Raw genomic sequence first — 16,741 nt, 5'->3', positions numbered from 1 at the left:
ACATTTTGGCTGAAAAAAGAGTTGAGGCTTTTTGCTTTGTTTGCAGTAACTTATCTTCTAGCAAGACAACAACCAAAACACAGAGCCAAAGTTTCAAACGAATTGGTCAAACCATATTCATGTAAGAATGGTCCAGTCAAAGTACAAACCTAAATCCTATGGAGAATCTTGCAACTGCAGTCAAAGATGGTTTTGAACAAGAATCATCTAAGGAAGCTGAACAAATCCATTATAAAAAACTCCTACAAAATAGGCAGAGTTTGAACGAACAGAAAAAAAGCAAGCATCAAGAGCAATTTATTATGAACCATGCTTTAGTGTGTGTATTTTATCTGTGTTGACATAGATGATTTTAGATCATCGTCTGCTCCTTTATTGTGTGGAGTACCGCAGGGCTCGATACTTGGACCTCTTTTGTTTTCTTTATATTTGCTTCCCCTTGGGTCAATATTTAGGAAACATAATATTGCTTTTCATTGCTATGCGGATGATACACAAATTTATGTGCCCCTCAATCGTAAGGGAGTCAATACAGTACCAATTTTAATGGAGTGCCTTGATGACATAAAAACTTGGATGGCTCTGAATTTTTTGAATTTTAATGAAAGAAAGACGGAAGTTATTATTTTTGACCCTGGTACTACCTGCAAGTCCACTCCTGTGGATTTGGGTCCGCTATCACATTACGTAAAGCCATTTGTTACAAATTTGGGCTTTGTAATGGACGCAAATTTTAAGTTGGATAAACAAATCAGTGCCGTTGTGAAAACGAGCTTTTTCCATTTGAGGCGGCTTGCTAAGATTAGGAATATGGTACCAGTGGATTATTTTGAAATATTAATCCATGCTTTTATTACAACACGACTGGATTACTGTAACTCCTTATATGTGGGTGTCAGCCAGTCTTCTTTGTCCCGTCTTCAGCTGGTCCAGAATGCGGCTGCTCGGCTCTTAACTGGATCGCGGAAGAGAGAACATGTTACCCCGATTTTATATTCTCTGCACTGGCTGCCAGTACATTTCAGAGTGCATTTTAAGATTCTTTTATTTGTATTTAAATCTTTAAATGGCCTTGCTCCCTCCTATCTCTCTGAGCTGCTACATATACACTGTCCTCCTCGAGCTCTTAGATCAGCGAGCCAAATGAACCTGGAGGTGCCGAGGACTTCCAGGAGGCAGAGAGGAGACAGGGCGTTTGCTGTTGCAGCTCCCAAACTTTGAAATTCTTTACCTATGTTGGTAAAACAGGCCCCCTCTTTAGCAATTTTTAAATCTGCTCTTAAGACTTACCTTTTTCGGTTGGCCTTTGATTCGGTTTGAGATGCTGCTTTTCTGTATTTATCTGGGTATGTTTATGTATTATATAGAGTGTTTTACGTCACTGCATTGTTGGTTTTGATGTGTTTTAATTTTGTTTTTATTTGTTTAATTTTGTGATTGTACAGCACTTTGGTCAGTGGTACTGTTTTAAAGTGCTATATAAATAAACTTGCCTTGCCTTGCCTTGCCTATTTTGTTAAGGATATATTCCTAGAATTTGAGTAAATACTGTAAATATTTCATAAAGCTTTTTTAAACGGCCTGAAAAATGTCTACCTTTAGTTTCTTTGACATGTTGTGTGTCATGCTTTCACTATAAATAGAATTTTGAATGTGGCTATTAAGTTCTCAGCAACTCTTAGTGTGAAATTTAAAATTTGTACTTTATCTTGTCTATTTTTCTAAGAAAAACCACCCTTGCCATATTCAAAAATATTCTTTGGAAACGAGAAGTTGTGTTTGAGTGATGGTTCACGTTTATTACTTGCTTATTAGGTCTCGGCCTGGTAAATTGGATCTCGCTGTGTCCATGAAATTCAAGGATAACTGAATTCATATTGCTTGCCACAGGTTGCCTTGAGGATTCGACCCCTGAGTGATGCGGAGCAAGAGGAGGGGGCGACCATTGTGGCCCACAGAGTGGACGACCAGGTGAGATGGCCATCATTTATTCTTATCTCTTTGTGCTTGTGTGGCTGATGGGGTTGGTGTGCGTTTACGTGGGAGAAAGCTCTTCTTTTTTGTCTCCTCCGCATCCCTTCTGCATGTCATGAGCCTACAGAGATAAGATATCTGTAGGGACCTGGCTAAAGCCAGGCAGCTCCTTTTGAAACTTTGTAAAGCTCAAATGTCACATTTGTTTTGTAAGTGAACGCAGACGCGAGAGTGACCTTTCAAGCTATGTCAGAGAAAAATAATCCATAAGCAAACATCTAAATGTGTCACCACTCTGAATGGCTTTGGGTAACTTATATCAGCAACGAAGAGGCTATACACTATACTCAATCAGAATTTCAAAAATAAAATCTAACAGAAAAAGCTAGGGCAGCAGAAGCAAAAAAGCAAAGTCAATCAATATTACAAATAAAAGCTAGCTTCTTATAAAAAAAACAAAAAAACATCAAACTTCAGAGCCGAATCTTCTAACAGCTGCGTATGTGCTTCTTTTTCCTCCAACACAGTTTAAGGTTGATTTCTCCCTTTACAAGTTAAAGTTTTTTTTTTGAAAGGACACATGTTTTATGGAAAAATTATAAAACATTATTTGTTTAAAGAAAAAAACAACAAAAGTGTCAGTTTGAACCTTCAATTCATGTCCTCTTTTAATACTTTTCATATGTAATATTATGAACTGGGTCCAAAAAGCCCTCTAACATGGTTGAAATGGCTCTTTTCAGTGGTCTAAAAAGCCAGGTACAGAATTAACAAAAATTGTGAAATGGTGAGCAGGCAAAATGACTTTCCAGTTTCTATCATAACAATGCTTTTTTGCTCATCTTTCTTATAAAGGTGTTAATGACTGTCTGCTTGATAGCTCTCAAGTTAGCAATCTACCCCATGACCATACAGATCATATCATTTCTGTATTACATGTTCTTTTTTCAATGGTCGTGTAATATTCAGATTTTCTCTGAAACTGATTTTTTAAATTTTACTTGCATGAACTGAAAAAAACGTAAAACACTGTGTTAAAAATCCATATAATTTCACTTTTGGAATTGTGAATACTGAAATAAATGGACTTTTACTTATTTAATGATGTTGACATGTATATGAGCACAAAGCATACTTACTGAGCATGTTACCTGTGATCTTGGACAAATATGCCATATGTTCAGACTCCATGAGGACCCATATTCACCATTAGGTTTTACCTTCAGCCAGATCCCCTTGGGGACCTTTTAGCAGCATTTGGAATGATGATGAAGGTAGTGCAAATGCTAATGAAGATTTACACTGATAACGTGCAGAGGTGTTTCCTCACTCATTAAAACATTTCTGTGAGCACTAGTTACTATCAGTTTTTCTTAGCCAAATACAAAGCTGATATTATGAATTCCTCCCTGCTGGCTAAAGGGGGTTTATTATTTAAAATTAACCTTTATTAGCTTTATATCATGTTGTTAGGATATTCTCTCATTAAAAACATACTTGGAATGTTGCTTTGACTCTTTCATGCATGTCTGAGAAATTCTTGAATCTCCTGTGACAAACACTCAGGGTGCCTAAAAGGTTGCTTATACCAAGTGCCGCCTATTTACACAAAGCTAAAAGTACATTGTTGTGGTGACGTGATGGAGTGTCGGAAAGAGTAGGAACTTATTAAAGAAACAGAAGTCAATGTCAAGGTGCCAAACTTTTTTTGGTTATGTTTATTCTATGAAGCGTTTTTATAGCAATAAAATGTAACGTCCTTACTTGATCATGCTATAAAATGGTACCATGTGCCTGGAAAATACATAATATCCCTTTTTCAGGAAAAGTGCCATGTGTGGAGTGGAAGGGTGCCGGTGGTGTGATGATCAGTTTTTACTCTTATTTTTAAGACAAGGCTGGAAACCAATTCTCAAAAGAGATAATCTGTTTGGCTGAGATTTGACTTGTTTGTTAGGTGTAATTCAATTATACCTGCACTTACCTACGACATCAGCACTTCTGCCTGCCATGACATCACGATAACAGGCTTGGACTCAGGGGATTAGAGCATAACAACAAGGTTGTAGCCATGGTGCTGACAACCATCCCAACACCCCCACCCATTCACCGCATATTACAGGGCCTTGTTATTGTATTTAGCTCAAGCAACCACATCTTCGAAAAAAAAGGGCTGTCCTCTGTTACCTGTGCAACATGCTGCAGGGTTGATTCTCTTCCCAAACAACACAGTCCATATTATAAAGAGACATTTGCATACAATGTATAAACAAATCTTGTTGCTATTTTTATCTCTCACTGTCTGATATTAACTCAAGACTAAGTCTTTTGCTATGTTAGGTCAGTTAGGATAACTAAATAAAATAATTTTTGCTTGTTATAAAAAAGTCTATCGATTTATGTGTATTTTCTTGCTATTTGGAAGAATTGCCTCCTGAATGGTGTAACTGAACCAGGTTTGTAGGGCACCTTCCTCACACACACATTTTCTCCTCGGCCCCAACAATGTTTAATGAGACTGCAATTAAGGCTTTGTCACTTCACTAAATTGAGTTTATCTTAAAAGCGCTTTGTAGCTAATTTGTGTAATGGTTGGGATTATTGTCCATTTAAAGGACCCTTTTCTGACAAAGCTTTAACATCCTGACTGATGTCTTGAGTTGTTGCTCCATATATTGGCAAAATGTTCTTTTCTTGTGACGTCATCTACTTTTAAAATGCAACGGTCCACTTTGCAGTTAAATGCCCACAAACATGATGCTGCCCTGTTCGTACTTCGCCGTTGAAATGATGTTTAAAGAGGCCAAACATTCACTAAGCATTTTAGTTTTTTCAGACAAGACATTGCTTGAAAAACCGATGAGAAATCTTTGGAGGAATGGCAACTTCTAGATAACCTTTGTGAATAACGATATTCTCATAGCATCTTCAGCCAGTCAGCATCTTCACAAGGTCTTGTTCTGGGGTCGATTCACACATTTCACAGACAGACATGTTTATCTCTGGGAGGTAGAAACCCTTTCCTGAATAGTGTAATGGTTTGGCATTCCCAGGATTTATATTTCAGGATAATTGTTTAAACAGATAGCTATGGCTCCTTCAGGTGTTTGCATACTGTACCCAAAGGTGATCTACTTGTGGAGGTCGATAATTCTTCTCCTGATATTTTGGCTTCTTTTCATTTCTTCTGTTTTTTTCTCCAAAATGTCACCCATTGAAGCATTATGTCTGAGGTGTTGCTTTAAGTGACGTCAACAGGTGGCCATCAATTTAACTAACTTATCAAAAGACATGACATTATGAAGCTAGCGCAATCAATTTCTCTAAAATCATTTATGTATCTGAAGCTAATAAAGCCATACGTTTTGTTTTTTTATTTTATATGTTTATTTAAAAAATGGAAAAAAATAATAATTTGGCAATCTTGACAAACTTAAAATGAGCTAAGTTTAGCCTAATTTAATTCCAGGGAGTGAGAAATTTTTTATGTATGCTTTTATGAATGTGTATGTAAATGTTTTTTTTCAAATGTTCCTCTCAAGAGCGTCTGACACTGACAGTCATGCTGAGTGGTCTCTGTTGTGTTATATCACGCCCAGTTTGGCACGTTCTTAGAGGATTAATGGAGCTTACAATGTGCACTTGTTATTGTGACAGGAGGACTTTTTTAATCAACAGGCTTACAGAAGCTGTCCTCACCTGAATGGAAGAAGGGGGGCACCAACATGAGCATTTATTGGGATTATACTATAACTAAAAGCTGAATCTGTTTACACCATCCTCTATCACATACTTTTGATGCATATCTAGATTGAAACACTTAAACATTACACCAAAACTACATATTTAGAAACATAAAATATTTTGTAGTAATTAAGTTGTTTGTGAGATAGTAGACACTCAAAGACCATATGGCCTGCGGGTTGCGCTCAGACAGATTAGCCGTGTTGCTGGCGGCTGACTTAGCTGCCTGAATGGGAGTAGCCATATCTAGCTGTACTGGCAGAAAGCAGACAACTTAAAGCTGGTTAAGTCTGCGGAGATGAGCTCATCGAAGAGATTTATCTCAGGTTAAGCCTTCTGCCACCTGCTCTTTTTCTCTCTGCGTCTTCCCCCACCAGACAGCCTCAAGGACTCATGCTGTTTTGTTTTTATCTGTCCTTATTTACCTCTCTGACACAATGAACTTGAGGTAGCAATACACTGATCAGGGTGTCTGGTAATTAGACATTAGAAAGACTGAAGACAGCCTGTTTGAGTTTTCTTTAAATTATAAGTAAAATGAATCCTTCATATTTCTTTCAAAACAACATTTTACATCAGTTTACCATAGTGGGCCAGAATCTGACACACTAAGAACAAGTGTGAATTGACCCTCTTATTGGTTTATGCTTAAGAACATTGTTAGCTTTGACTTTGAAGTCTCAAACAGTGTTTTCTTTTCTACCTTATTATAGAATGCCACGAGAAAAAGTGAGAGGTTGTAGTTAAGAGGCTAAAAGCTTCACTAAACTTAGGCTCTTAGAGATAAGGCTCGTCCCTCAACTCTGTGAACAAGAAACCTGAAACTGTTGATGTCTCACCAACAATTTATTTAAAATTACAAACACTAGTTTCAGGAATTGCATTTTTTTTGTTTGACTAATTTTTTTTAGTTTAATCTATTGTGGAATCCCAGTAGAATACATTAGTGAAAAAGTTAAAGGGTTATGAATACTTGTTAAGCAGTTCTGCCTGTAGGAAGCAGGTGGGAATGTCTTACGGTGATTCCTCGTTTTCATGTGGAAATGACATTTAAAAACTCTATTTCTTTTCACCTACACATTCTCAAACAACCAGCAAATTGCTAGAAAATTATAATTATTGCCATAATATAACCACAGATGAATGGGCTGGGATCAATACATGGCTAATGTACCTGTGTTAATTGTGCAACCTGGACTGCCAGGATAAAATGTCCGTTATTACCAGGTATTGATGGTAGCATGTTAGGTGCATAATTTAAAAGTAGCTCCGCTCTTGTCTGGTGTTGGATTTAAGTGCTTTATCACAACAAGAACAGATATTTTACGTAAGATCTTCCTTCATGTGGTCCATTGAAACAGGCAGGGTTATATGCATAGAGGCAGAGTGTTCAAGACCAATTCTGTTTCACAGCAAGGGTTTAAAAAATATGCAACATTTTGCAGTCTTGATTATGACATCCAGGGCACATTTTCCTCCTTTGTGAAGCACAAAACACCTTGTGCCAATGTAGAGTTGCAGAAAGTCTGAATGCATTGCTGTTGGTGAAAGGAGATTCAAATTGCCTTCTTCTTAGAACCTGTTTTGCAATTTGTCTCATTTAGAAGCTATTGTAAATTTGAGTCTTTCCACATTAACAATATCTAGTGTCTTGTACTGATTATGCAAGTGGAATCCAGTAAATTAAAATATCATATAAAGGTAAATTTACTTTTGGAATTATATTCAAAATGTATGTGAAACACACAACCATACATACAATTGCATCAACAAAATAAAGGCAGAAAATAATACATAGAAGGGCTGACCACAGTAAGCTGTGCAGGACTCTGTGCTTTTGTTTCTATTTATGTTTAAGGCACTTTTTTTTTTACTTTTGAAGTAAAAGCTTTAAAATTGGTTCACTGTTTTATTACTAGTGACAAACTTTTCCAAATCTGGGATTTTGTTTGGACATTATTCTAAATGATTAACACATTAGAAGTTACTTACTGTGTATTATGTCTGATTGTGAAACATGTTGAGGCACTTCTGGTGCAAAGACAGACATTTTACACCATTTCCACCTGTTCAACACTTCCGTATTTTGCTGTAGAGTCTATGTATCTGCACATGACCACATCAACTGCATACATGACATCTTTACTATTTCAATATAATTTGATAGTATATCAGCAGATGAGCTGTGACTTTAAAAAAGGCCTCTGTGGTACACAATTGCACTGCATTGAGCAGTTCTCATACTGAAAACTAACAGTTTGCTGTAAATTTTTTTAAAATAGGAACCAAGTCTCTGAAGACCTTTTGGCTTTTTCAGTTTATGTGAAAGAGCTTCATGATTTACTGCATGCAAAGCCTCTTTCAGGTCTAATAACACTGCAACGACCTTTGCATGAATTACTTCATCAATATGGTGTACCATGGAGCCAATGAGTCTTTTTCATATGACGTGTTAGGTAAGCCCACATTGCTTTTGAAGTGGCCTTCTGCTTACTTGCATAGTTGGAGCTGGTGCCTCTTCTCTTGCTGCTGACAATGCTCCAGAAATTGTCTTTGGGGTGTAAGTTAGTCCAGTTTTATTTATGATGGAATATGGACGAAGGTTTTGCACAAATGTACTTAGTCAGTCCAGTTTTATTTACATAATTATGAACATAATTTATTACCACCATTTAGTTACCCAATTTATTTAGTCCTCTGTTGGTAGAGAGTTCTGATTACAACAATACTCTTTTAGAAATCTGAGTATAACTAAGAGGGGGGAGCTTTTGTGTAGGGTGGTGTTTTTTTTTTACAAGACTATGTGTTTACATAGTGTTTACTGAATTAGAGAAGGAAAAGAAAAATACAAACAGCCTTGCTCTCTTTATAGTCCTAACCTCTTTACTCACATACTGTGCTATAATAAGGACAAGAAAGGGAGAGGTGCATTTTGATTGACAAATTTAGTTCAACTTTCTTCAAAAACTGGGTTAATTTGTTGACCCGGCTTACCTGTATGTCCCAGAAAGCAGATAATCTTTGTGTCCCTCTTGTCCTGTACTCAACCTCCTTGTTTTGACATTCTCTGCCTGAATCCTCAGGTCTCTGCACATCCCTCTAAGTCTCTTTTGGAAAAACAGCCACTGTGGGCACATTTGTCCCTGTTTGTGTGTCTTGCATGTGGTCCATCTCAGTGGCCTTCCTGCTTTAAAATGCTTGGTCTGGGGTAGAGGGCGAAGCATAGCAGCTTATTTTGGTGGCCTCTGAAGGACAATAGATACTTGAGTAGCCATGTTGTCACTCCTGATATACAACTAAAACCTTTTTGAGTCACAACAGCAGTTTTGATGTATAAAGCTGGACTTTTATTGCAACCACAACATAATGTAACAAAACAAGTGAGCAGATAAAGCCATCAAGCTGAAGCGGCTGTGAGTCATTTCCATCATACTTTGGCCTTAGCCATCTTTTGAGGCGTTCCAGTCCACAGGGGGGAGGAGAGGAGGAAACAACCCAGAAAGTTTTATATATTTCTGTCATTAGCTAAATAAAGCATGTTGTGTCTTTTATTTGCAAAAGAGAAATCTGAGTGGGTGTCCTTTCTGAGAAGAATCACGAGCAATATTTCTGGGTATTTAATACCTCTAAGCCGGAAGTTTAGGCTATCCATGGGTGTATCACCTTTAATAAATGGAAAGCTAATATTGGTCAGCAATCTCATAGACCATTATTGATGCATTATGAATCAAATTCCACTAGGAGCTTGAAAGGACCAACCTGGCATTCTGTTATAAAACAAAACTTAGAGTGTGATGATTGGAAAAGAGCAACAATTGGGCATTAGTGAGGCGAAGTGGAAATGTCTCCTATAGACCTCAATGGAGATGCTTTAATACTGCTGGTAAATCTTTCAGCTGAGCATGAATAAGTTAAAATTTTACTTCTCCTCTACTATATACAGATTTAGAGTGAAAATTATTTAAATTTAATCAAGAATTTATTTTTTTCTGACTGGCATCTCTCAAAATATAATATCAATGTAAAAGAAGTCTATTTTCTATTTACATTTTATTTTAAAAAATTGCATTTAGAATTTATTTTACTCTTCTCAATAAGCTGTGGAAAATATTTTTTTTGCAATTACAGCAGACAGACACTCTTAACTGTCTTTTTCAACTGGTATTTTTTGTGATTAGATAACAGCATTTAAATACATCACATCCTGTCCTGGCAACCTGTCCTGTACATCCTGGACAGGTTGCCAGTCTGAAACAGAAAAAGATAGAAATACACAGAATGAGCAATCATGTGTGCAGACAACGGCAAGAAAAATTTTGTAGAGATTAGTTAACCTAAAATTCATGGTTGGACACTTAGTATGCACAGGGAAACCTTGTAAATTTCATGCAGAACCATGGGATTCGAACCCTGGATCTCCTTGCTGCAAGACAGCAGTGCTACCAATTGTTCCACCGTGCAGCCAAACTTCTACTGCCTAACATTAGCAAATGCACTATTGCCAATAGTACATAGCCTGCAGTGACGTGCGGTGAGGTTCATAGCTGGTGAGGCACTGACGTCATCAGAATCAGATTTGCAAATAGATGCATAGATTGACAGCAGTTTACAGGTTATGTTTCACTTCTGCATCCTTACACATACAAACTGTAGCTCACAAAACACACATTTCCTTAAAAAACAAAACAAAATAAATGTTATTACTGTCTTACCTGCTTCGATTGAAAGTCCACTTGAGAAAACTTTTTTAGTGTTGTAATGTAGTCATCCATGTCGAAAGTCGGGATAAGCGAGAGGAAAAAAATCACTATCTCTATTATAATCTATCGCTGCACTTGACTTGCTTCCCGAATCGTTTAGCCTAGCTCGCTGTCACTTACTCGGCAGTTGAGGAGTGAACAAGACGAACGTCTGGGATCTTGAGCGCCCCCTGCCATGAGGCAAGAGAACTGCCTGCCTCACCTCGAACCTGTTCTCTGCCGTTTATAATCGCTCATTACACGAAACACGTTACACAAACACAGTTGGTGACAAAAAGCACTGTACATTATATACATAAGCTAAATTATTGGAAATAAGTTCACATATTAAATTTGTTTAAACCATTTTATTGACGCCGTACAGCAACATGCTCTCTCCGCTTAGCAGCCAGCGCAGAGCCAGGGGTTGCGCAATCCAAGGTGAGGCAGAGCTCGCTGCTGCCTCACCGGCATCGCTTCCAAGCATTTGAATGGGAAAATAAGAAAATTCAGTGATTTTGAACAAATAAAAATCGAAATTGGTGAAGCTACATGAAAAATAAATATTTTTTAGTACAAACCACCGGATGAATATAACAATTTAAATTACTTTATGATTATATATTTTCTTTCTTTCCATGATGGCTGGTGAGGCACTGCCTCACCTGCCTCCCCTGACCGCACGTCACTGATAGCCTGTATGCCTGTGCAACTTGTGAAACTAATACTATCCCATTCTTGATACATTTGTTTTGTCATTAAGTTTTTTAGAAAGTTGCAACTGTTTTTTTCTCTAAATTGCATTGAGTGAAGAGTCCCTGGGCTCCATTCTGCATGAATATGTGCAGCATTTAATCAGTCAGGCTCTGCACAAATCATTTGTTTTTGCAAAGGTGAATGTGCCAAAATTTATACAAGAGACTCATTACAATTTATTTAACACTTGGTGAGAAGTGTTGGTGCAAACTGTTGCATGTAAGTGAAACAAATCAAGAAAAACAAAAAATCTGTTAGTGGGCAAATACTTTTTCTCGCCACAGTACAAATATAACCTCTAAAGTAAAATGCAACTTGAAGCAAATATGTTACATTTTTTATTTTGCCTTGGAAAATAAATGGGCTGGGGGCTTTAATACCCATGAACCCAGAGCTTCAGAGCTGTGGAGGGAAAGCTCTTAGAATCTGCTTCTCAATTATCGTTCACTGTTTAGTAGTGCTAACATGAGAAGCTGTGCTTCAATAGGAATGCTGTTTTTCAGCAAGTTTCCAGAGAAACCTGAAAAACATTCAGTTTGTGATGAAAATGCATAAATATCTTTGTTATGTCCGGTCCTGGTGATTGGCTGCCACGTCTGTTTTACACCTCTGACATTTACACCATATAGAAAAGAGATTAGTAAATTTACTGGTATTTATCTTGGACAAAAGCTGTTACCGTAGAAGTAAACTGCAGACTCTGAGAATGCATTGGCCAATAAAATAAATATATTACCTTTTATAGAAGTGGTTCTCAACCTTTTTAATTCATGAAATAACTCCTAGTCCCAGAATGGAGTTGTAATTTTTGGTTTTGTGTACCCAACTGACCTGTAGAAAGTCCCATTTGGTGTGTGGTACTTCTAGACATTGTAACTTTTGTTTACATCCTAAATTTCCATTTTACGCTTACTGTCAGTGTGATTTGATTTCCATTTTTTCCCAATAAAAATCAATCTGAACATTTCATCAAACTGTGGTTTGTTTTACAGAGAACAACGTTCACAAAATTCTCTGCTTGTTAATGATTTTATTTTTATTTCTCTGACATTTAACTAGAATAGCTGGGTTTTCGATTTCTCCCCAGAATGGCTGAACAGGGCCAAAAGGCCCTGAGTCCACCCTGACGACTCTGATGGCTCAAATTAGCATTCTTCTTCAATTGTAAATGTGGCCGTTGACCGTCAGGCCAGAATGTAGGAATGTGAATAGTCCATGTTGGGGGTGGGTATCTATGATACCTACAACTCGTCAGTTTAGTTTCGAAGCATACATGAAGTGTTTTTGGAGAGATGTTACCTTTTGCAGCTGATCCATGATGTTGTGCTGCATTATCCAGGTCATTTTGCCAAATGTACATAGAGTTTGCAAAACATACAATCTGTTTCAAGAAATATGCAAAGGTTTTTCTAAAAGAAATTAGTAATGTTTCTCTTTGAAATAAAGCTAAGAGGGTATAAAATGACAGTTTAGAAATAAACTAACCAAATTAATTGTGTTGATCCACCTCAAAAAAATCATGCAAAAAGTGTAAGCAAAAGAAATCTGGGAGACTTTGCATATGCAAATTTGCATGCAGCCTTTTGTGCTGTGGAGGATAAATAGGTGACTGCTTCACCTATTTAGTTCACAAGAACTAATGGCATTTATTTCAGTCATAATCTTGCGGGGGGTGACCAAGGTTCCATCACTATGTGACAGCTGGTCAGCAAACCTGGCAAACATGATTGACATGGCAGCACTGAATGCACATGTGCTTTATCAGGCATGCATTGGGGTGCAGGAGAGACGGGTGGACTTCCTGGTTGAGCTTGCAAAAGAGTTCGGTAACTCTCATGTGAGTGAGAAGAAGGCACACAAGGAGAAACTGCTTCGGCAACAACCTTCCACACCCAGCTCAGGCAAAACGGCGAAGTGTCAGGTCAACCATCGATGCAGGATGCATGTCCCGAGGCCGAAACATCGTCAGTGACCCCTCACACCCCCACCATGGACTGTTCTCCCTGCTGCCCTCTGGAAAGAGGTTCTGCAGCATCCGGTGCAGGCCCGCCTGGTTCCGAAACAGCTTTTTCCTACTTGCCATCAGACTGCTGAACTCTTAACTGGACTGCACTCAAAAACTGGTCTCCACTTTATACCTTGCACATGTACAGAGCTAAATAACTTCTATTTTACTGTCAGTCCTGCACTTTATATTTTATATTTAGATTTATATTCATATTTTATACTGTATTTTATTTTACTCACATTGGAACCTCAAACATTATCCTGAGCCGTATGCAACGAAATTTCGTTCTGTATACACCCTGTGCATTGAAAATGACAACAAAGTCAGTCTAAGTCGAAGTCGAAGTCTAAGGAACAATTGTGCAACTGTGAGATGCGTTGAGGCCATTACCAGGGTACTGATAAGGTAATGGCCCTATTTACTGAACAAAAGGGCTTCAGTGCAACGGGCTTTCAGGCCAGTTGGACTATCTCTAGCCTGAATAGGTATATGTCAAAATGGCCTAACTCCAGCCATTCTAGTAATTATGTCACTGGATTTTGAAGAGAACACTGTATGTTCTAACCTAAATCCTGTGGAAAGTCCATTGTGTTGCACAGCAGTAAAAGTCTTAAAACTGGTAATGGTTCCTTTTATATTTTACACTGACATCCTCCTTTCCGTTATGCCTGATGGAATAAAATGGACTAGAGGTCTGGAAATAACACGCTGTTCAGCACCAATTTGTTATTACAGTTATTACATGTGAGCAGGAGTGTGATGTTAACTTGACACTGCACTAAATGGCTAGTTGAGCAGCTTGTCACCTTCATCTGAAAAGGGTATTATTACCTGATTCAGCATGCTTTATTCTGCCTTTTAATCTATTATAGCAAACCGAAGACAGTCAGACTGGACAAATCAAAAAAGTGATGGTCATCAAAATGATTGTATTAGTGGAAGAGCAAAGATTTCATGTTTATGTTCTCCAAAATGATACATATACATCTGTTTCTATTAAATAACATCAGAATCAACTGCTTTGAAAAACATGGAAGGCTACCCTGCTTTAATTTAAAACAGTACTGTAGATAACAGGAAATAGTGTCTTAAACTGCTCTTTCCATTGGAATTAACTATGCAATAATAAATTCCAGTATTTTATGGTGTTTAAAGATAATAGCACATCTCACTTATGCTTCTTGACCTGATACTGCCTGGGTGTGCTCTGAAAAATCAAATCAAATCAAAAATCAAATCAAATTTTATTTGTATAGCACATTTCAGCAGCAAGGCATTTCAAAGTGCTTCACATCATATCAAACACAGAAACAAGAATCAACAATCAAAACATGACATTAAGAAAAGCTCCATCATTACATTTATAATTGATTACGTTTCAAATACAATCCTAAACAAGTGGGTTTTTAGTCGAGATTTAAAGGAAGTAGTCTATGCAGCAATTCCTCAATACCAAGACATATGAAATCATTCATACACCATCAAAGGTTGACCTAAACTTTGTCAAAAACATAAAATCCTCCCTAAATAAACTTTTCTTACTGCAAGATTTGCTGCTGCAAAAGCTATTCTTGAATTACAACACATTTGGGGTGAAACTATACCCAATGTAGGATGGAGAAGAGTGCCTCTCTTTGTCTTTTGTGGGTAGTTGATGCCCCTGGCCTTGAAGTCACCTCTCACCTTACGACCAACCTACCCTCCAGCATCCAGTTACTGAGCTACCATTCCAGTCTCTGAATGCTTGTGTATAATGACACAAAATGAGTTGATAACAACAAAGCTAGGAATTAACCCAACATACTTTACCTACAAGAGAGTGATTTCTGAAAACTCCTGTATATAATTTGTATTCACACAAAAAGAAGAAAACTAGGAGAAACTGATTATGTGGCATTACAAGTAATGCTTAATATAGGTTATGTGCTATTGTTTTTAATCAATCGTTTTTGTTTCACATAATAATGCAAATGCACACTGATCAAAAAAGGAAGGAAGAAAAGGAACAGAACACGTTCCTCTGATTATTTGTCTGTAGAGTTCTTCTGTTGCATTACACAAAAGTTTAAAACTCCCTCTACATTTGTTATCAAGTGTCAAGAGTTGGAATTACAACAACCCTGGTCTGACAGCACCAGTTTGCCATTCAATCGCGACAGCCAGACATCCTACGTCACTTCAGCTAAAGAACAAGACTTTACAATCAGGCATACTGTATCAGGTATGCTTCGGTCCAACAGACACCTCCAATCTTGGCAAGTCTCTGAAACAAGATATTCAGTGGCATTGTCAGGGCACAGAGGGCAGGGCTTGAGCATTTCTATCAGATAACCAAGTGCATTTGTGTCCAGTGTGAGTTTCCAAAGCTTTAGTTGCATTTCTGAAAGGGTAGTTTAAAAGGTTGCCTTGCCAGGTTACTGCCAGGGCCTGATTGTTTGGTTTTTGGGTGATCTTTACTGTTTGTTCTTGACACAACAGTAAAAGCACAGTTGCAAATCTTCTGTGAATGAAATGCAAGCCAGTGACAAACACATTAACTGGGGACCCTGGTAAGAATGAATAAAAAAGTAATCCCAAAGTAATAAACCAAAAGTTTTGACAGAATGACAGGTGACAATTATTTTTTGTGCGACCTTTATTACATTTAAATTAATAGAAAACCTAGTTTTATTGTCCACTGACACAGGAAATCAGCTGTACAGAGTAATAGTCCAGGCTGCCTCAAGACTTACCTAAGTGTCTCTGATGATGCAATCCGAAACCTATTTTTTCCTTCCGGTTCATTTGGCACTGAGTGTCTCCAAGTGGTGCATAATGCAAAAAAAGTTATAGGTGAGGTAGGGGGTGAATTTTACTTTTTGCTATGCATCACTGCATCCAAATTACTGAGATTTTTTTTATTCTAAATATTCAGTTGGATTAAAATAATACATGGATTATTTGGTGCTTGGTGGGCGGCAAGTACTGTTCCAATTCTAATCTCTCAGTGATCCTCTTTAACCTCGACCTCATGTCCTGCATTTATCTTCTTCAGCTGTCTGTCTCCTTATCGTTCTCTTTATTTTTTTTAATTATGGTAATATCTGCTTTTGATTAGACAGTGACTACATCCATATCCTGTTTGTTTGTTTTTGTTTTGTTACGTCATAATGAAAACATTTTTACTTGAAACATTTTGACTCAGTTCATGCTGTAGGTATCTCATATGAGTTTTTATAAGAAATCATCGTTTAGTACTTATTTAAATTAGTCATGCAGTTGTGAAACAACAACTATGACCAGGTTGGAAAAACATACACACAAAATAGTTCTTTTAATTTATCTTGCTTATAGGTCCACTGCAAACCTAAGGCACAATAGAAGGAATCAAATAACTGCATGAATCAAAAGCTGATTGTCATCTGCTATTATTTTTTCAGTTGAGACAATAAATATTTTATAAGCAAATATTCTAATGAAGAGAGCAAAGGTTTTTATTTTTGGTGGACAGTCTTGCTTCACTGGTAACAAAAATCTGAAA

General features: G+C 37.4%; 1 protein-coding gene across 1 annotated transcript in view; it reads left to right on the top strand.

The window, feature by feature from the left end:
* The window catches only part of kif19 (kinesin family member 19), a 44,498-nt gene that overhangs the window by 3,319 nt on the left and 24,438 nt on the right, over positions 1 to 16,741 (top strand). Inside the window, exon 2 of the mRNA XM_028030121.1 lies at positions 1,891 to 1,971. Coding sequence (XP_027885922.1) covers positions 1,891 to 1,971 — 81 coding nt within the window. The remainder of the gene's footprint in view (positions 1 to 1,890; positions 1,972 to 16,741) is intronic.

Source organism: Xiphophorus couchianus, chromosome 10, assembly GCF_001444195.1.
Source record: "Xiphophorus couchianus chromosome 10, X_couchianus-1.0, whole genome shotgun sequence".
Lineage (NCBI taxonomy): Eukaryota > Metazoa > Chordata > Actinopteri > Cyprinodontiformes > Poeciliidae > Xiphophorus > Xiphophorus couchianus.
The sequence above is the reverse complement of the archived record's forward strand: the minus strand, read 5'-3'. Positions and strand labels throughout refer to the sequence as shown.